The sequence below is a fragment of the Apodemus sylvaticus genome, chromosome 19, assembly GCF_947179515.1.
Source record: "Apodemus sylvaticus chromosome 19, mApoSyl1.1, whole genome shotgun sequence".
Classification (NCBI taxonomy): Eukaryota; Metazoa; Chordata; class Mammalia; order Rodentia; family Muridae; genus Apodemus; species Apodemus sylvaticus.
The window spans coordinates 25,730,754-25,752,554 of NC_067490.1; the positions used below are offsets into that span (position 1 = coordinate 25,730,754).

At 48.2% G+C, this 21,801-nt stretch overlaps 1 protein-coding gene across 1 annotated transcript in view; it reads left to right on the forward strand.

The window, feature by feature from the left end:
* LOC127669692 (core histone macro-H2A.2) overlaps nucleotides 1-21,277 on the forward strand; it is a 46,403-nt gene extending 25,126 nt beyond the window's left edge. The window contains exons 2-9 of the mRNA XM_052163870.1: nucleotides 1,524-1,754; nucleotides 6,492-6,598; nucleotides 8,084-8,281; nucleotides 10,481-10,591; nucleotides 12,090-12,189; nucleotides 13,308-13,397; nucleotides 16,884-17,058; nucleotides 20,543-21,277. Coding sequence (XP_052019830.1) covers nucleotides 1,583-1,754; nucleotides 6,492-6,598; nucleotides 8,084-8,281; nucleotides 10,481-10,591; nucleotides 12,090-12,189; nucleotides 13,308-13,397; nucleotides 16,884-17,058; nucleotides 20,543-20,708 — 1,119 coding nt within the window. The 5' untranslated portion in view covers nucleotides 1,524-1,582 and the 3' untranslated portion in view covers nucleotides 20,709-21,277. The remainder of the gene's footprint in view (nucleotides 1-1,523; nucleotides 1,755-6,491; nucleotides 6,599-8,083; nucleotides 8,282-10,480; nucleotides 10,592-12,089; nucleotides 12,190-13,307; nucleotides 13,398-16,883; nucleotides 17,059-20,542) is intronic.
* The last annotated feature ends 524 nt before the right edge of the window (nucleotides 21,278-21,801 follow it).

The window sequence follows — 21,801 nt, forward strand, 5'->3', positions numbered from 1 at the left end:
GATCCCAGCACTCAGGAGGTGGAGGCAGGAGAATCACATGTTCAGTCAAGGAACACAGTGACAATTTTGGAGTTTTGGATTCTTTAAAACATACACACACACACACACACACACACACACACACACAGGGGACTGGAGAGATGGCACAGAGGTTAAGAGCACTGACTGCTCTTCCTAAGGTCCTGAGTTCAAATCCCAGCAACCACATGGTGGCTCACAACCACCCGTAATGAGATCTGACTCCCACTTCTGGAGTGTCTGAAGACAGCTACAGTGTACTTACATATAATAAATAAATAAATCTTTAAAAAAAACACACAGAAATATTTTAAGATTATGTTTTTTTGTTATAATCCCAGGTGTGGGATGTGGGGCTGCTTTGCACCGACCACAGCAGCTGACTGTGATTTGTCTCGTGCTCTAGCAGGGGCATGATTTTGCCAGCTGCAGAGAGTTCCTGTGAGTGTGTGACACATTTTGAACTCTGGAGCCTCTTCAGAGACTATGTAAATGCTAGGGCCCTGAGAGGTGGGGGAGGGGGCTGCTTGGTTGTTGGTTGTTTGCTGTTGGTCACTATTGATCATGGTTTAAGTGCAAAAAAGGAATTTGCCTCAAGGAACTTGACACTCAGCAGGAAACAGTCTAACTGTTGCCCCCCTTTCCCACTTTATGTAGGAATCTCTTTCCTTTTCTATCCTTTATTCTCTCTTATCTAGTGTTGGGTTGAAAGGGTAGAAGAAAACAGAACCCACCAAATAACAAAAGATGGCTATATTGCAGGCCAGCCCAGGCTACCCAAGACCCTGGCTAAAAAGAAACAAAACAAAACCAGACTTCATTACTAGAGACGTTGGAACCTGTTTCCTTTTGTGAAACGTGTATAAACTCCTTTACACTACTTAAAGCTCTGGCCTGTGGTGGTGCATGTCTTTAGTCTCAGCACTGAGGATGCAGGGACAGGTGGATGTCTGTGAGTTCAAGGCCAGCCTGATCTACATAGTGAATGTGAGACCACCGAAGACTACACAGTAAGACTGTCTTTAAAACACGGTGGCAGCTCTCACCTGTAATCTCAGCTACTTAGGAGTAGAGGCAACAGAATGAGGAATTCTCACCCAATTCCAAGTATATGAGGATCTGTATTTAAAAAAAAATACCTTTAATTTCATCTGCAAAATCCCTTTTTCATACAGAGCAATATTCACAAGGTCTGGGGACAAGGAAATGACAGCTTGGCCATCACTGCACAGCTGAGTACAGAAATGTAACTCCCCCCTCTCGTGACAGCTTCCTTTGGCCTCTGCTGCTTGGGGCTGCCCTGAGGGGAGGCATGTTTGTGTGGGGGTCATAGATGCCCTTCAGAGGCCCTGCCCAACTCGTGCCTGCAGCTTCTTGTGCTGGCAGTCAGAGTTCAGCCACCTCCACTGAGTATCCAGAAATGTCACGGTGTGTCATCCTAAGGCCACACTGATGTGCCTCTGACGTCTCCAGTCAGCCTCAATCCTACCTTCTTTCCTTTCTAGTATTGTTCAAGTGCCAAGAGACCACTCTGTCAGCAAGCTGAGAGGAAAACTGAGGCAAGATGTCAGGCCGGAGCGGGAAGAAGAAAATGTCCAAGCTGTCCCGGTCAGCCAGGGCCGGTGTCATCTTTCCAGTAGGGCGGTTGATGCGCTACCTGAAGAAAGGAACCTTCAAGTACCGGATCAGCGTGGGTGCTCCCGTCTACATGGCTGCGGTTATTGAGTACCTGGCAGGTAATTCTAGCATGTAGGGGACCCACAGGCAGGCCCCCACCTTTTCCTGTCCTTCACATTTGAGTAGGATGCCCTGAATCTCCCAATGCCTGACTCAAAGAGACTTCAGATAATAACGGGGCTTTTCCTGAACTGCTTGGCCAATGTTGGCTTCTAAAGGCTTTGGGGACATTGAAAAGGCATTGGAAAGTTGGTCCACATAGATCGGCTTCTAGATCTACTCAGCAAAGTGTGGCTTACCTTAGAAAATGCTACATATGCCTATCTAAGTTCCCACAAAGTACAGAGAAGATTCTGGTAAAGGAAGAGAGAGCTCTTCCCTTTGCATCAAACTGCTATTAAATCTCTGGAGCGGAGAAGGACGGGGATGGGGGGGAGTTGTGAGGTTTTTGTTTGTTTGTTTTGCTTTTGGTGTAAAGCAGGCGGGCTGTTGGAGGGGTGGTTTAGTTGGTAAAGTGCTTGCCAGACAATCATGAGAACCTGAATTTGATCCCCAGACTTATGTTAAAAACTGGGCACCGTGCCACACACTTGAAATCCTGGCACCAGAGAAGTGTAAACAGGTGTATCCCTGGGGACTGCTGGCTAGCCCGCCCTGCCAATCAACAAGTTCCAGGTCCCCGTGAGACAGCCTGTCTCAAAAATGAGGTGGCTAGCCACAGAGGAATGACATCTGAGATTGACCTTACACACACACACACACATACACACAGAGAGAGAGAGAAGCACACAAACACACTCAAGAACGTAGTCTCAGATTATCATGTTTGTGTGGTGAGCACTGTACCTGCTAAATCATATCCCCAGTCAGGACAAGAGTGGCTTGTTTGGTGTTGAACCAGGGTCGCACTCGGTTGCCCAGGCTAGCCTAGAACTCACTATTTCACCATGCAGGCTTAGTTTGATCCTCCTGCCTCAGCCTTCTGAGTGCTGAGATCACAGATGTGCACCACTCCACCCAGAAGGAGAGGTGCTCTGTGGGCTTAACTCTGTTTGATGTTTAAGTTGTTCTCATGTATTAAGCAGAAAAACAAAAAATGTTATGGTTGCCTTTTAAGAAATACATATGCAGCTGGGTGAGGTGGTGCACACCTTTAACCCTAGCACTCAGGAGGCAGAGGCAAGTGGATCTCTGTGAGTTCGAGGCCAGCCTGATCTACAGAGCAGTTCCAGGACAGCCAGGGCCACACAGGAGAAACCTTGTCTGGAAAACAGACAAACAAAACAAACCAAAACAAATCTATGCAAGGGGCTGGAGAGCTGTGCCTTAGTCAGGGTTTCTATTCCTGCACAAACATGGCCAAGAAGCAAGTTGGGGAGGAAAGGGTTTATTGAGCTTACACTTCCACATTGCAGTTCATCACTAAAGGAAGTCAGGACTGGAACTCAAGCAGGTCAGGAAGCAGAGCTGATGCAGAGGCCATGGAGGGATGTTCCTTACTGGCTTGCTTCACCTGGCTTGCTCAGCCTGCTCTCTTATAAACCTAAGACTACCAGCCCAAAGGTGGTACCACCCACAAGGGGTCCTGCCCCTTGATCACTAATTGAGAAAATGCCCCACAGCTGGATCTCATAGAGGCACTTCCCCAACTGAAGCTCCTTTCTCTGTGGTAACTCCAGCCTGTGTCAAGTTGACATACAAAACCAGCCAGTACAAGATGGCTCAGCGGTTAAGAGCACTGACTGCTCTTCCGAAGGTCCTGAGTTCAAATCCCAGCAACCACATGGTGGCTCACAACCATCTGTAAGGAGATCTGATGCCCTCTTCTAGGATGCTGAAGACAGCTACAGTGTACTCACATATAATAATAAATAAGTATTTTTTAAAAAGAGAAATCTATGCAAGGAAAATACACAAAAGCTTAGGTAACTAAGTGGGACTAGGCCCTATTGGGTCATTTTATTCTCAAGTAACAATGTTTCTAACAAAGTCTTAGTTTGTTGTTTCCGTTTTCCCCCACGCCAAGGTTAAGTGCCTTGAGAATTCTGCCCAGTTGAAAAGCCTCCAAACAATTGAAGTACTGGGAAGGGAATTGTAGGACTTCGAGGCTAGCCTGCCCCATGGAGTGAGTTGCAGGCCAGCCAGGGCTACATACAATTGGAAAAAAAAAAAAAAAAAGGCAGGCTAAGCATTAACCTGAAGCCACATGCCAGGTAATCTCATATGGCATCGATTTCAAAATATTTGTCCCATCCGCCCAACAGCTTGTGTTCATACTTCTTAAACTACAGTGGCCCAGCCACTCGGAAAATGAAGTCACAGGGCTGGCGAGATGGCTTAGTAAATAACGTAGCTTACTATGCAAGCGTGGGGACCTGAGTTACTATCCCAGCCCATACATAGCCTGGAACCCAAACACTCGGGTGGAGGCGGATCCCCAAGGCTCATCAGCCAGCCTGACTAGCCAAAATAGCAAGCTTCCACTTCAGTGAGAGACTATGAAAAAGTATGGTAGAGACAAATAGAAGCTTGGCCCTGACCTCAACCTCTGACCTCTGCACAGGCGTGCATGAGCATGTACACACACACGCGCACACACACACACACACACACACACACACACACACACACACGCGCGCGCGCGCGCGCTATGGCCACTGTGTCAATGAGCTGTTAGGAAGCTTCCTAGCCATTGCTGAGAATTCCAGGAAAGACCTGAGAAGAATTTGCAGTCCATTCATGTTTTCCATTCTGGAAATACCATATAAATATTCAACTCTGTTGTTTGTTTTATTCTCGTGGTTTTGTTCATCACGTCTGCCTGGCTAATACGGCAGACTCGAACCGAGTTTCGACTCCTGCCGTCGATTTTCTGGATGATGGCAACTGTAACAGGCTATTCTGTTGATTGAGAAGATGCACGCAGCATCCCCTGGCTGTTCATTTCAGGCCTGGGTATTTACACCATTGTGCCAGCAGATGCCTTCGGAACCCAGCAACTGTCCACACACTTCCACACACTGTGCCCCCCACAGGCATCCTTCTGCCCCTCCTCAGTGAGTGCTGGCCTGCTGCTTCCAGCTTTCTACTCAACACCTTTCTCTTTAAAAACCATCCTTTTATTTATTTTTATTTTTCATTGGGTTTTGTGTATGTGTGTGTGTGTGTGTGCAAGTGCACCGTATTTTCTCCCAAGCTCAGACAAGCAAATTCTTTTGATTGGTTGGGTCCCATGGCATAGCCCAGGCTAGCCTGGAACTTGGGATCCTTCTGCTTCAGCCACTGAAATGCTGGGATCCATAAGCAGGCACCACCCCAAACTTAGTCACGCTTTTTAAAAAAAGATTTGTCTTGTGTGTGTGTGTGTGTGTGTGTGTGTGCCACATATGTATGTGGGTACCCATGGAGCCAGAAGAGGGCTAGACCCTGGACTTACAGGAGATTGTGAGCAACCTGACATGGGTTCTGGGAACTGAACTTTGGTCCCCTGGGAAAGCAGAGGTGCTCCTAACCTCTGAGCTACCTCTCCAGGCCCTCATTCAGACTTTTTAAAGCAAATGAATCATCTTTCCACAGCTAAAGGGAAAGTAAAATAGATCTTTAATTAAAAATTTAAAAAAAAAATCAGGGCTGGAGAAATGGCTCAGCGGTTAAGAGCACTGACTGCTCTTCCAGAGGTCCTGAGTCCAAATCCCAGCAACCACATGGTGGCTCACGACCATCTGTAATGGGATCTGATGCCCTCTTCTGGTGTGTCTGAAGACAGCGACAGTGTACTCATACATTGTGACTTCCCCCTTAAATAAATCTAATAAATAAATAATAAATTAAAAAGTATAAAATAAAATAAATTTTAGCAATAAAAACAGCAAAGAAGAAAGAAAAGGAGCAAGGAAGAAAAATAGCTCACACCTTTAATCCCAGCACCCAGGAGGCAGAGGCAGGCAGATATCTGTGAGTTCAAGGCCACCCAAGGCTGCATAACGAGACGCTGATTCAGACAAACAGTAAAAGGGAAAAAAAAGCGAGGGCCAAGGAAATGGTTTATTGGTCAAGGCGCTTGCCACGGCAGCCAGGAAGCCAGAGTTCAACCCTGCAGCCCATCCTCATGACGGACTCCACAAGGGCACTGTGGTGTGCTCACCCCCCACCCCCACCTCACCTACACACACACACTCACTCACACACACTCACTCACACACACACACACACACACACATATGAACAAATTTTTAGAGAAACTAAAAAAAAAAAAAAAGGAACTAAAAATTGCCCAGCGGTTAGAACACTGGCCGCTCAGGCAGAGGATCTGGATTTGATTCCCAGTGCCTGTGTGGCAGCTCACAGCGATCTCTAACTCCAGCTCCAAGGGGTCCGGTAACCCTCTTCTGAACTCTGCAAGTCTTCAGGCACACAGTGTGGTGCACATACATACATGTAGGCAGAACACTTACACAAAATGCACACGTTTAAAAGAAATAAGAAACGATGGGGAAAAAAAATGGTCTAAAGTACCCGCCATATCGGACCTGGGGCCTTAGGGACACATACAGCTCTGGATAGCTATGAACACAGGCCAGAGCAGAAGTCACAAGTTTTAGGATGGGCAAGATGGCGCTTGTTGCTCAAATCCAACATGAGTCCAGTCCTCAGAACCCACGTCCAGGTGGGAGGAGGAAACCAACTCCACAAAGTCGTTGTTTTCTGATCTCCACAAGGATGCATGCACACACTCCCACACCCACACCAATAATATAATTCAATTGTCTGTCTACTAAGCTCCTGTTATATTTCAGCGGAAATCCTAGAGTTGGCTGGGAACGCTGCCAGGGACAATAAGAAGGCCCGGATAGCCCCCAGACACATCCTGCTGGCCGTTGCCAACGATGAGGAGCTCAACCAGGTAGGTCCACACCCTAGGTTTGGGTGGGGTGGGGGGTGGAGGTGGGGTTCCAGGCACACTCCTGGGTGGATCCAGCCAACCATCAGTCATACCAGTGATACTTCTCAGTCCTGTCTGCGTGCATGCGCACACACACACACACACACACACACACACATGTGCACGTACACAAATACACACACACACATACACACACACACACACACACACACACACACGTGTGCACGCACACAAATACACACACACACACATGCATGCACACACGCACCCAAGGCATGCTCGCTCATCGGGCCCAGGCAGAGAAGAGCAGAGAAAATCTTGATAACTTTGCATGCAGAGTCAAGACCAAATCCCTTCTAGAACAGACTCCGCCATGCCTTCAAGACTTTGTCTCATTAAGCACAAATCATCGAATGCATATAATCACTCCTGGCAATTTCTTAACTCAAACCCTGTGGGTGATTTATTGAGGAATGAGTAGAGACTCCTTATCTATGCATTAGAGTTGATGAATTCCACAGTCAAGTGAAGGCCTACCTGAGCTACAGGAGGCAAGCTGGGGGTGGGGTGGGGGTAATAGTGTGAGAATTTCTATCTGTATTTATGTTCCCATCTCATTCTTAAACTATAGGATCTTCAGGGCGGGGGGTGGAGAGATGGCTCAGCGGGTAGGAGCACTGACTGCTCTTCCAAAGGTCTTGAGTTCAATTCCCAGGAACCACATGGTGGCTCACAACCATCCGTAAGAAGATCTGACGCCCTCTTCTGGTGCATCTGAAGACAGCCACAATGTACTCAAATATAATAATAAATAAATCTTTAAAAAAAAAAAAAAGGAATCTTCAAAGTTGCCAGGCCATCATAAAGTGATTGCTTCCCCCCCAAAAAAAGATGTGATAAAAAATTGATTGCTAGAAAAATTCAAAACAAATGCGTACAAAAGAAAATGCTGTAATAACTGTCGATTTGCTGTAGATGGTGGAGAATGAACTGTGGGTTCAGACCACCTTCTGGTTTAGAATATGCAGAATATATGATTATGGGCTGCTTCTTCAAACTGTATCCACTGGGAACTTCGTGGCCAAGTGTATGTCCCTAATGGGGCACAGGTTTGAGAGTGTGCGAGCCACTGGATCCCATTCTCGAGTTGACCTTTGAACCTGGGTTTGACTAGCTGTGCATCCCACACATGAAGCTCTCTATTCTCCGCTGTCATCTGAAATCCCAGAGCCCTAGGCATCGTGCCAGTTCTGACTTCTCTGACCCTTTGATTCCGCCTAGTTTTGCATTCTGTGCAAGGCCACAGACAACCTGATGCCTCCTGGGAAACGCTTGGTAAGCGTAGGATGAGTGAGCAAACCAGGAGCTCCGTAATAATCAGGTTCTGTCAGCTGAGCAGAAGCCAGACTCAAGCCTTATTTGGCCAGTGTTGAGAGCCGAGATAACCCACGCAGGCCTGACTAGCGTTTCCCATTCCCCTCTTAGCTGCTGAAAGGAGTGACCATCGCCAGTGGGGGGGTCCTGCCAAGAATTCATCCCGAACTGCTGGCCAAAAAGCGAGGGACCAAAGGCAAATCGGAGACGATCCTCTCCCCACCCCCAGAGAAAAGAGGACGGAAGGCTGCATCGGGCAAGAAGGGGGGTAAGAAATCCAAGGCCGCCAAGCCACGGACCTCCAAGAAGGTGAGTGGCAGGACCTTTCAGGAGCTGGGTATCCCCGTAGCAGGCATGCTGCTTCTCTCTGGAAACCTAAACCCCAAGGGATGGGATTAGGAGGTGGACCTCTGAGCAGTGGTAATATCATGGGGACACATCCTTCACATGCAAGGTTAGTGTCTGCCTCAGTTTCCCTATCCCCGATGCAGTAATAAAATACTTCAGGGAGGAGGAGTTTATTTTGACTCATAGTTTAAGGGTATAATCCATCCTGGAGCGAGAAGTCAGGGCCGCAGGAGTTTAGAGTTAGGCATGGTGGCACATGTCTTTAATTCAAGCCCAGCACTCGGGAAGCAGAGGCAGGCGGATTTCTGAGTTCAAGGCCAGCCTGGTCTACAGAGTGAGTTCCAGAACAGCCAGAGAAACAGAGAAACCCTGTCTTGGAAAAAAAATTTTTTTTCAACTGGAGCTATAGCTTAGTGGTGGAGCATCGCCCAGCATGCAGGAGATTTGGGGGTGGGAGGAGAGGTGCTAGGCTTTCTCCTGAGCATTCGTAAACAACAACAACAACAACAATAATAATAATGATTCCAAATGAGAGCTTGGCTCCTCAGATACAGTAAGCGATCTTTCACTTGCACAGTAGTTGCCCTGAGCAGCAGAGACCCCAAACATTTCCATCACAGGTGTTTCGGTTAAACAACAGGGAGTTTAGATTGTCACTCTGTGGCTCTCCATGATAACAAAATATCATACAAGAATTCATGCGGGCTGGCGAGGTGGCTCAGTGGTTATGAGCACTGACTGCTCTTCCGAAGGTCCTGAGTTCAAATCCCAGCAACCACATGGTGGCTCACAACCATTCATAATGAGATCGGATGCCTTCTTCTGGTGTGTCGGAAGACAGCTACAGTGTACTTACATATAATAATAAATAAATCTTTGGGTGGGAGGGAGCGGGATCGGAGTGAGCAGGGGTCCTGCGTTCAATTCCCAGCAACCACACAATGGCTCACAACCACCTGTACAGCTACAGTGTACTCCCACACATAAATCTTAAAAAAAAAAAAAAAAAAGAGTTCATTCCACCTCCACCTGGCCCCAGGACAAGCCTGGGGAGGGGGGGGAAGCCCAGCACTACTACAGCCTCTTGACCCAGCCTCTTGGCTTAGGATTCAGTGGTTCTCAAGTATCCTAAGGCTGTGACCCTTTAATACAGTTCCTCATGTCGTGGTAACTCCCTAACCGTAACATTATTTTCGTTGCTACTTCGTAACTGTAATTTTGCTACTGTTATGAATCACAATGTAAATATCTGATCTGTGGGATATCTGCCATACAACCCCTGTGTGAAGGGGTCATTTGACCCCAAAGAGGTCAAGATCACAGGTTGAGACCATTGGCTTAGGTGCTTACTGTAAACTTTAGACACAGAATAATGTATCTGCATCCAGGTTTGGATGAACACAACTACAGGGGCCTGTGGGCTCCTGTAATCATTGTTATGATACTGGGGGTGTGGTTTAGTTTGGTTTGGTTTGGTTTAGTTTGGTTTGGTTTTGTTTGGTTGTTTGAGACAATATCTCTTGTAGCCCAGGTTAGCTCACTTGTCTATGTAGCCAAGGATGACCTCAGACTTCTGATCCTGTGATACTTACCTCCTGAGTTCCTGGGTTATAGTTGTATGCTATTAAGCCTCATGTATTGATCGAACCCAGGGCTTCCTACGTGTGAGGCAGGAGCTCTACCCACTGAGCTAGCTGTATTGCCACGCATATTGTGTTAGCTGTTTCCTTCCTGTTTACTGTTTCCCCGGACTGGGGTGTGGCTCAGAAGCAACTAACTGCATATGATTAGCTGACACCCTGAGTTCAACCTATAGATACCCTCCGTTAGTGAAAGGCGTAAGCCAAGCACAGTGATAGGTGTGTATGAATGTCAAACTGAAACCTTTTGCTTCCTGTGCCAGCCAAAATGTGGAAGAAGAAAGGGAAGGAAGGAGGGGAGGAGGGAGAGGAGGAGGGAGGGGAGGAGGGAGGGACCAGGAATGCAGCTCAGGAGCACAGTACACATGACACCCACATTCACAGCATAACAGATCATCCAGCATCTGTCTCCTGACCACTTCCCTTCACCCACGTTGGTGGTGGCCATGGAAGGTCTGTCCCCAATCCCAGGGGACCTCTCTAGACCAGTTCTCATCTTTCCCTCTGGTGTCACCCACAGTCCAAAGCAAAGGACAGCGATAAAGAAGGAACATCAAACTCCACCTCAGAGGATGGGCCGGGGGATGGCTTCACCATCCTGTCTTCGAAGAGCCTCGTTCTGGGGCAGAAGGTACTAACAGGCTGGGCAGCAGCTCCTCTGTAGACGCCACTGAGCGCAAGCCGCGGTGCCTCCTCTGTCCAAGTGTTGTATATCTATCTAGACTACTGTGTGCTGAGATGTCTTGTGCTGGTCAGCCTAAGGTCAGCCTAAAATCTCCCTAGAGAACCTGGACAATAGGCTGGCATTCCTGGTTCTGCTGGGAAATCCCCAAGCCCCAAGCTATGTCTTCACCCACGGAGAGAAATCTATTGCTAACTGCTATCCAGGCTTGTAGAGGCCTAGCCTCCATGATTAAATGTCATTTAACAGAGGGAGAGAATAGCAATATATGTTTCTTGAATATGACGGGTGCTAGGGATGAATTATTTGTCAATAATTCAGTCTGCCTGCCTTCCTTAGCTTCAGGAGGAAAAAAAAAAAGATAAAAACCTAACAAGGTGTATTCCAGCAATTTCTCAGCATCCTGCCAGACTTGCAAATAATTCATTTCTATGCTTGTCACATTCACTGAGCAGACAGATTATCTACGGAGCTGAAATAAGACACCCGGGGAAGTGGCCCGAGAGGCAGATCTCTGCGTGCTGCCTGGTCTCAGCCTGCATCAAGTGCGATGCATCCCCATCCAGACAGCTGGGGACCACAAGGTCTCCAGGGAGCAGAGAGTGGCAGGTTCCTTATTTGTTTCTGATATTTAAAAATAATAATAATAGTCGAGACACAAAGAGGTGGCATGTATGTCTCCTCCGGGGCCGTGAACTATCTCCCAAACTTATCTAGAGAATCAGAAAGTTCCCGCTCCCTGGAGGGACACTGAGAACTGCTCTTCCTTCTCCTCTGCCAAAACCACATAAGGCAGCCCCAAGAGTGTGGTACTCGTGCTGAGGGGGTAACTCAAGGGTAGAGTGTTTCCACGGCACACACAAGGCTTTGAATGGATCCACAGCGCAGAAGAGGGGTAGGGGGAAGGCAGTTGTCACAGGTAAGGGCAGGGTGGGAACCCAGAGCCCACTCCTTCTCCCCAGCAAGACTACGGAGCTCCTCCCAAGAGTTCTGTGCTACTGAAGGGGTGAAGAGCAGAGCTGGGCTGCTTTCCACACAGCTACTGAGATGAGCCAGAGGTTACCCAGGCCACCATGGTGAGGAACAAAAGACACATAAATGACAGCGAGAAAGAGGACGGGAGAGCCCGTGTCTGTTCCGGGCAGTGATGGGGAGCTGCTGGTCTCAAAAGCATGCTGACCCAGGCCTGTGGCTCCAGCACTGTGAGGCAGAAGCAGAAAGGGTTGAAGGTAAGCACCGGCTGAATTCAAGTGAATTCAAGACCAGTCTAAGCTACCTGAGGCCCTATCTCAAAACAAAAGAACCAATTGGGAGTTTGAGCCCCCGTGATGACTTCCCAGCCTGAAGAGTTGAGGAAAGCGATGCTGACCGTTAGTTACACTGACATGACTTTCAGTAGAGAATTCGATCTTCTTCCTCTCATCACCATCTTTTCTTCCTAACGCAGCTATCCCTGACCCAGAGCGACATCAGCCACATTGGCTCCATGAGGGTGGAGGGCATCGTCCACCCAACCACAGCCGAAATCGACCTCAAGGAAGAGATAGGTAAGGCCTGGGGTTTGGAGGGGTGGCATGGTGTAGCCCAGCATCCAGACAGCTCTCTCAGACTCGGTGGTCCCTCTGCCCGAGGTCCCAGGTACCCTCAAACAGCTTAGCTGTCGGACAGTGCCTGGGCCCCCTCTGCAGCTCAGCCTGCCACCTGCTGTGCTGCTGCCACCACTGCAGCTGCCACCGCTGCTGCCACTCCGCCTTCAGTGCTGCACTTCCATGTCCTCCCCTCTGCCTGTGTAACAAAAAGAAGAGCAGAAAACACCACCCAGGAGAAGCCATTTATGGGCACCATGCCTGCACAGTGCGCACAGGCGTACATGCAGACCAAACACCCATACACAGAAAGAATAGGTGAATTTCTAAAATGCCTCTTAGAAGAACGTATTATTAACACTGATAGTGACATCAACAGACTTGAACAGTGTTTTAGCAACACATGACAGTATCCCCATGCTCCCAAGAGAGATGGGGGTCCCCTCATGTGTCACACATAACATAGTGACACACCTGTGACATGAGACCATAAACCACACTGTGGTGTACGGCCCGAGCCCAGGTCTCCATGCACTTGCCTTAGGAGAACCTGAGTCATGCCAGATAGTGAGTATAAGTCCCTTTCAAATTATTCTGTCACCCTGGGAAAGTGTCCGTCCCCAGGCAGCCTCAGTGGAATGTATGGGTTAAAAGTTGGGGGTTTGGGTCTCTCTCCGCTCCTCTTATTGAACCCAGGAAGCTGTCTGAGGTGGAAGATCCCAGGAGTCTTGGACGAGGGCCGTGTTGTGCGGGCATTTGGAAAAGTTTTGATTTGGGTTTTTCAGATTGGGGTTTTCTGCCCTGCTGGGACGTGGATCTGTGGAAGACGACAGGCTTAGCGAGAGGGAAACCTAAGTTGCCATACTCAGCAACACAAGAGAGGGAGGGGGAGAGAGAGATGGGAACAGAGGTGGGGGATGGGAATCCTCCAGTGCCTGCAGTGACCACTGGCAAGCCAGGCTGACACATGAGACATGTCATCCCTCATGGCTAAGCTTCTCCTGACCTAACATGCCCAACGAGGAGATTCTATTGAAAGGACGTTCATTCACCACGGCCCCCACTCCTCTCCTTTGCAGGTAAAGCCTTAGAAAAGGCTGGGGGTAAAGAGTTCTTGGAAACAGTCAAGGAGCTTCGCAAGTCCCAAGGTCCTTTGGAAGTTGCCGAAGGTGAGTGTGACACTGGGCTGCATCTCCACCTGGCTCAACCCCATCCTGGAGACCTCCAGCCTCCCACATCCACACATGGTCCCTGTACACGACAGGATGCACTGTCCCTAGAACCCACGTTAAAAAAAAATGCCAGGAATATTCAATGTCAGGGGCTTGCCAATGGTGGAACGTGGAGGCAGGAGGATCCCTGGAGCTCACTGCCCAGCTAGCCTAACCTATTTGGAGAGTTCTGGGCTGGTGACCGTTCATCTCAGAGGAGGTGGACAGTGTTCCTGGAGGTGACACTATGTCTTCTCTCTGGCCTCTAAGCACATACACACACACAGACACACAGGCACACACATGCGCACGCACACACACAGACACACAGGCAAACATATAGACACACAGAGACACAGGTACACACACACAGACACACACATATCACACAGACACTCATGCACAGATACACATGCATATACACGCACGGGGTTGGGGCTACTTTAGAACCACTCTGAATCTGAACAACGGGTATAGGTTGTTTCCTATGTTCTGGGGACTCTTGGGTCCTTTATGGTCATGAGCAGCAGGAGGCAAACACTAAATGGTCTCCAGGGTTCTTTGGGTTAGTTTGACATGTGTGCAGCAAGATACACGGAACATAAAATTTACCCCATAGGCCTCTTAAAGTATGTAATTCAGTGGCATCAAACACTTCTACAACGTCGCACCACCTGCAGCACTCTCTGCTTTCAGAAGTGTCTCACCACCTCTGACCAAAAAGTCCAGGTCGTTGGAAACCACTAATCTACTTCCTGTCCCTGTGGATTCACTTGGACTGGACATTTCATAAAAATGCAGTCTCACAGTGACTGGCCCTCTGTGTCCGGCCGGCGTCTTGTAGCTGACATAGTATTTTTTTAATTTCATGTACATTGTAGAATGTATCTTCCCCTCTCCTCTTTTTGGTGACCGAATAATATTTGTGTCAGCATTCCGTCACCGTGACAAATGCCTGAGAAAATCAGTTTAGTAGGGGGAAAGATTCATCGTGGGTTCCGTTCACAAGGTTCAGCCCACGGCTGGATGTTTTGTGGCTTGAGGTGAGGCAGGAGAGCTTGGTAGCATGACCTGGCAAGATGGCTCAATGGTTAAGGTTCCCACGCTTGGCCACTGCTCAGAGCAGTGATGATCCCTATGAGAAGTGCACAGTGGTGCTGTACTCACCGAACATGCGTGAGGCCCCAGGTTTGATTCCCATCACTAGGGAAGGAAGCTGAGTAAAACTCCCATAGCTGGGACTGGAGAGATGCCTCCAGAGGACCAGGGTTCAATTCCCAGCAACCTCCAGTCAGCTCAGTCTGTAACAACAGTTCCAAGGGATCTGATGCCCTCTGCTGGCCTCTGTGGCCTCAGGGTCAGAGGAGGCACCTGGAAATGTGGGAGAAAAGCGACCTGAACACAGGACATGTTCCTAAGCTGAATTCGGAAGTTGTGAGTGAATGGTGAAGTTGTAACTAAAGAGTTCTTTTTATTACTATTTATTATTATTATTATTATTATTATTATTTCTTTTTATGTATGAGTGCTCTATCTGCATGTATACCTGCACACCAGAAGAGGGCATCAGACCCCATTACAGGTGGTTGTGAGCCACCATGTGGTTGCTGGGATTTGAACTCAGGACCTCTAGAAGAGCAGTCAGTGCTCTTAACCACTGAGCCATCTCTCCAGCCCCTGCTAAAGGGGTTCTTATCAAGGAACTTTCCAGAATTAAGTGCAAGTTCAGGCTGGGCAAAACAAATGAAAGTAAATCATGAGCCGGGCTCATCACAGAGATTGGTCAGGAGTTCTGAAGTCAAGAAGAATCCCTGGAGCTGTCAGAGAGGAGAGGTGGCGTCTATAATAAACCAGCAGCTTGGGCCGCCAAGAAAGCTCAGCCAGTCGATGTTGTTATTGTCATGGGCTTAAAAGCCTGGGTTCAGCCCCTGGGACCCTCTTAGTGGAAAAAGTGACTCCCCTGTGTTTTTCTCTGATGTGCGTGTACTGTGGCCTGCACTCATTAGTGCACACATGTATGCATGTACACACACCCATACATACACACACACACACACACACACACAAATATAATTTTCCCTCAGAAAGAGAAAAATTAAATTTTCGAAATAAGGAGTATGCCGGGCGGTGGTGGCGCACGCCTGTAATCCCAGCACTCTAGGAGGCAGAGGCAGGCAGATTTCTGAGTTCGAGGCCAGCCTGGTCTACAGAGTGAGTTCCAGGACAGCCAGGGCTACACAGAGAAACCCTGTCTTAAAAAAAAAAAAAAAAAAAACAAATCCAAAAAAACCAAAGAAAAAAAGAAAAAGAAAGAGAGAAAGAAATAAGGAGGCTAACCGACCTCACCCCACAAGAAGGGCAGCGAGTTCTGCTCTTGGCCTTGGCCTTAGCTGGACGGTGTCTTACTTTCCTGTTGTGGTGAGAAAAACACCACAATTGAGCAACTTATAGAAGAAGGAGATTATTGGGGGGCCCACCATTTCCAAGGCTGAGTCTGACCATCAAGGCAGCAGGCGAGCAGGCTGGAGCAGGCTGGAGCAGGCTGGAGCAGGCTGGAGCAGTAGCTGAGAGCTTACATCTTGATCACACACAGGAGGCAGAAAGCCAACCTAGGAATGGCAGAGGCTTTTAAAACCTCAAAGCCCATCCCCGGTGACACACCATCTTCCAACAAGGCCATGAATCCTAATCCTTCCCAAACAGTCTCACCAACTGGAGGCCAAGCGTTTGAACATATAGCCTACAGCAGGCCTTTCTCATGCAAATGGAGGCAGAGGCAGGTAGATCTCCAGGTTTGAGGCCAGCCTGGCCTACAAAGTGAGTTCCACAATAGCCAGACCTATACAGAAAAACCCTGTCTCCAAAAAACAAACAAACAAACAAAAAACCAAAACCAAAACAAAACAAACAACAACAACAACAAAAAAAAAAACCAAAGAAAGAAAGACAGAGAGGCAGAGATGGGGGGAGGGGGTACACACCAGCCAGCCAGGCACTGTGGCACACTCCCTTAATCCCTAACATTATGGCAAGTCACCAATTAAATGTAAGCAGTGTGGCAACCCTGGCAGTCCACCTTCATTATCCTTGATTGCAGTTATAGTGTGCCCTTGGCCATGTCAGGGAACAGTTAAGAAACCAGGGATTCTGTTGTTTGGATAGGACATTACTTAACCTTCCACGGTTGCCACACATGGTTTTGATGTGTTCCTGTCCCTAGTATCCACTTTGTGTACATTCCTGACCTGGGGCCTGTTGGCAGGTCAGCAGAAATAATAAGCTGTCACTTCAAGGCTAAAGCTCTGTCTCCTGCCAAACTCGTCTCACAGTGGCAGGGATGTCACCTCCTAGTCCTCCAGGGTCACCTGGGGGGGCCTGGCCTAATCACCTGGCTTAAGGTGGGACTCAGGAAATCACCTACTGCATCTCTCTCCTGTGTCCCAGCTGCCGTCAGCCAATCCAGTGGACTCGCAGCCAAATTTGTCATCCACTGTCACATCCCCCAGTGGGGCTCCGACAAATGTGAAGAACAGCTGGAAGAGACCATCAAAAACTGCCTGTCGGCAGCCGAGGACAAGAAGCTTAAATCTGTCGCCTTCCCACCGTTCCCCAGTGGCAGGTAGGTCTTGGTTTCTGAGTTGAGGTCTCCAGCCTTTCTGTTGGGAATCAGCTAATTGCCAACACGTCCACATTCCATTTGGCCAATTCTAGGAGACAAGGTCCCCCAGCATGGCCGGAATGTTAGGTAGACAATAATGTGAGAAAGCTAATTTCCCACTTGCCAAACATAAACAGGCCCCCGGCCTGGGACGGCAGGACTCTTATGACTGGGGTTAGCCTTCCTGCTGTGTTGATATCAATGTTCAGACAGAAAGGTAGACACCGTGGGTGAGGCCAGGTGGTACTTTAATTTTGTGTATACTTGTGAGTGCACATGAATGTCACATGTGTACATGTGTGTGTGGAGGCCAGTATCATTCCTCAGGTTCTCTCTAGAACATTCTGTCCTAAAGTAACATAGGGAAGCAAAGCATGTATTTGGTTACACCCCCAAGTCACAGTCTATCATTGAGAGAAATTAGGCAGGAACTAAAGGCAGGAGCTTGTCTAAACGAAACCTTGGACAGATGCTGCTTTCTGGCTCGTTCACTGGCTCATACTTAGCTAGCATTTTTTTTTTATACAACCCAAGATCATCAGCGTAAGGAATGGTGTCGCCCACAGTGGGATGGGCCCTCCCATATCAACCATCAGTCAAGACAATCCCCTCACCCCAGACATGGCCACAGGCCAAGCTGATCTATTCCTCAGTTCAGGCTTCTCCTCTCAGATGATTCTAGGCTATCCATCTTGGGTTTGTTTTGAGACAGGGCCTTACTGTATCCAGGCTAGCCTGGAACTCACTATGTAAATTAAGCTAGTCTTAAACTCAGAGAGATCTGCCTGACTCTCTCTCCTGAGTGCTTAGATTAAAGATGTGTACTACCTTGAGTTTTTTGTTTTGTTTTGTTTTGTTTTTTGGTTGCTATTGTTTTAGTTTGAAATTTGTTTGTTTGTTTGAAATAGGGTCTTGTCTGGAGGTGGTGGCACACACCCTTGGTCCCAGCACTAGTTAGAGTTAGGCACCTGAGTTCAAGGCCAGCATGGTCTACAGAGTGAGTTCCAAGACAGGCAGGAAGGACTACACAGAAAAACCCTGTATTGAAAAAAGTCAAAACCAAAAAAAAAGGAAAAAGAAAAAAAAGGAGATATCTGGAATTCAACATATAGACCAGGCTAGCCTCAAACTCAGAGATCTGTCTCTGCCTCTCCAGGGTGGGATTAAAGTATGTGCTGCCATGTTGGACTTACCACCTTGTTTTTTTGAGAGAGTCCCTCACTGGTTTTGAACTAACCAATTAGGTTAGGCCAGCTGGCCGGTAAGTCTCAGGGATTGTCTTAGGGATCGATTACTGTGAAAAGACACCATGACCACAGCAACTCTTTTGTTTGTTTGTTTGTTTGTTTGATTGATTGATTTTTTACAAATTTTACAGGATTTCTCTGTATAGCCATGGCTGTCCTGGAACTCACTCTGTAGACCAGGCTGGCCTCAAACTCAGAAATCCACCTGTCTCTGCCTCCCAGAGTGCTGGGATTACAGGCATGTGCCACCACTGCCCGGCAACCACAGCAACTCTTATAAAGGATGACATTTAATTGGCTTTTGCTAATAGGTTCTGTCGTTATGGTGGGAAACATGGCAGCATCTAGGCAGGCATGGAGCTGGAGGAGCTGAGAGTTCTACCTCTTGTTCTGAAGGCAGCTGGGAGAAGACTGGCTCCCATGTGGTTAGGAAGAGGATCTTAAAGCCCACCCCCACAGTGACACACTTCCTCCAACAAGGCCACACCTCCTAACAGTGCCACTCCCTGGGCCAGGCGTATTCAAACCACCACAGCCACAGATCTCCACCCATTTTTACTTCCCCAGCACTGGGGTTACAAACACGCATCTCCATGCCCGGGGTTGTTATATTTGTTCTACGAATCAAACTCAGATCTCTATGCTTCTGCGGCCCAACTGAGCTATCCCCACAGCACGCTCTATGTTTGTTTCTGAAAACCTGCTATAGTCAGACCCCACGTCCCCACCCTTGGTCCTCAGCTAGAACACACAATCAGAAAACCCCACAAAGGCTCACAGACAGGCCTTGCTAATCAATGTGTGGTCTGTGCACCACCACTACCATTAGCAGCATCCCTGGTTATAAATCGGGACCCCAGGACTACTTCAAGATCCCTAAGGAATTGCTCAGGACAGGAAAGGAGGAGGCTGAGTCTCTGATAACTGAACCAGGAGCAGCAGAGGCTCTCACTGCAGCGTGGTGGAAAGAGGCCAGACTCATAGACACGGGAAAGCAAGCTGAGGAAAAAGTAATGAGTACTATGGGAAGTATTCCCCGTGATCGGGCCTCCGGTGGCATGTTCCACACAGAGACACTCAAGAGAGTTCAGGAAGCAGGTATATCCTGGACTCTGACCTACCCCAGGTATCTTGGTAACTGACCCTAAGTGGCTACAATGGCTGTGTCTCTGGAGGCTGGTGAACTGTTAATGACTCCCTCTCTGGTTGTCTGGGTTCTCAGCAAATTTCTACCAACCCAGCCTCAATAGCATGTTCATGTGAGTGAAGATTCTCAGTGGTTCTCAACCTTCCCGATGCTGCAACCCAGCATATAGCTCCTCATGCTCTGGTGACCCCCCGCAAACATAAAATTATTTTCATCGCTACTTAGTAATTGTTAATTTGGCTACTGTCAAGAATCATAATGTAAATATCTAATATGCAGGATATCTGACATGTGACCCCTGTGGAAGGCTTGGTAAACCCCCCAACGGGGTGGCGACCCATAGGCTGAGAGCTACTGTGCTAGGCACCCATGAACCAACTGAGCCCCGGCCCCCAGTAATTTTGAAGGCCCCTTGTTGGAATATTTGGTTAGCATGTAAACTTGTTTTGAAGGAGCCAAAACAACAACAACAACAACAACAACAACAACAAACATGAACAAATATGTCTGTCTTTTTGAAGACATGGTCTTATAGATGTGGAACTGTCAGAATTTACAAAGTCAAGTTCCTTGAGTTAGCTGTCACAGGTGCAAATTTGGGACATCCTTTACATACGGAGAGCTGTCTGTGACCTTGGCTGAAGTCACCATATCTAAGTCAGCAGGGACATCTATCTCCACCTACTCCTGTCCTTCCCTTGACTAGTGCCAGAGAAGGTGATTTGTGGATTGGCCCCATGCACGGTGAGTCCCACAGTGTACAAGCCAAGCAAGGGTCCAGGGCCAGAAGAAGACGAAACTAAGAACAGGGTGTGGTGGCGCATGCGTTGAATCACACACTCTGGAAGGCAGAGGCAGACAGATCTCTTGAGTTCGTGACCAGCCTGGTCTACACAGGAAGTTCCACAGTGAGTAGCCAACGACTATATAGTGAGACCCTGTCAGAACAAAGACTAAGAGTAGTGATCTCCCTCTCCCCAGACTAGGAGAGAGTTACACAGTGGATACAGGGATCAAAAATGACCCGGGTTCTTCTTTTCCTTGGACATAGAAACTGCTTTCCCAAACAGACGGCCGCCCAGGTGACCCTCAAGGCCATCTCGGCCCACTTCGACGACTCGAGCTCGTCCTCGCTGAAGAACGTGTACTTCCTGCTCTTCGACAGCGAGAGTATCGGCATCTACGTGCAGGAGATGGCCAAACTGGACACCAAGTAGCTCTCTCCAGCAGGGAGGAGGAGGAGGAGGAGGATCGGTGTGACGTCACAAGAGCGGGGGTTTTATTTTTTAAAAGGATTGCAGAAGGGTGACGGGTGACGGGGCATGGGAGCAGAGGGTGGCCGAGAGGGGAGCAGAGGCAGGGGAACAGTTCCTGCCTGCCTCGGGAAGGGGCCCGGTGCAGTTTTTCTATTCTCTTTACAAAGGGCCTCTCTTCCACAATTAACCAGGTCTCCACCAGGGCTTTCTTTCCATGTGTGTTTCTTCCTGTTGTTTTAGAACTTTTTTTAAAACCAACAAACAAACATAAAAATAGACCTTGTTTAGATTTATAGCACTGACTTTTACACACTCTTCTCACATATACACACAAAATCCGTTCAAAGTTCCTACGTCTTTGGTTCCTCCTTTTTCCAAGTGTGACCACCAGACCTAGGTATACCTGGCTGTCTCCCTCAGTGGGGAGATGAGAGAAACATCTTAGGGTGCTTTTCTGTTATAGGGTCCCCTCCCTGATGCCTAAAATATTTGTAACTACACCTAAAAGGGGATTTTTTCGGGATTATTGTTTGTTCGTTTTGTTTTTTTTAAAGAAAAAGAAAAATGAGAAGAAAAAAATAAAAGATCCAGTGTCTTTCTTATAACATTCCTTTATTGCGATATTTTCCTCTTCCTGGAAAACTGTGTTCCCCACAGGTAGATTCATCCAGAGTGTTGTAAAGAAACAACACAAGGCCTGCCCCTGAAGAGTCCTGCCATGCTCTGTAAAACTCCCACAAAGCTGCCGGTGGCGGGTGGTCAGTCTCTGGGAGAGAGAGTCGAGTCTCAACTCCAGTCTGGAAGAGACTTTGGTCACAGCCCAAATGGGGATGGGCTGGAAGCACCAGAGAGGCTGGTTATCTCAGGGACTCTTGCCACCCATTACCAGAGGCCAAGGCCAAAAACAAGTAGGAAGAGGCCTGGTGGGAGAGTCACGGCTGAATCTACTGGAGTGGACTCCCATGCTCTTCTGCTATCGACACTGATCTTAGGCCGTGCGCAAGTGGCTATTCCCCACTCGGACAGAGAAGTCCTTCATACACCTCGTACACCT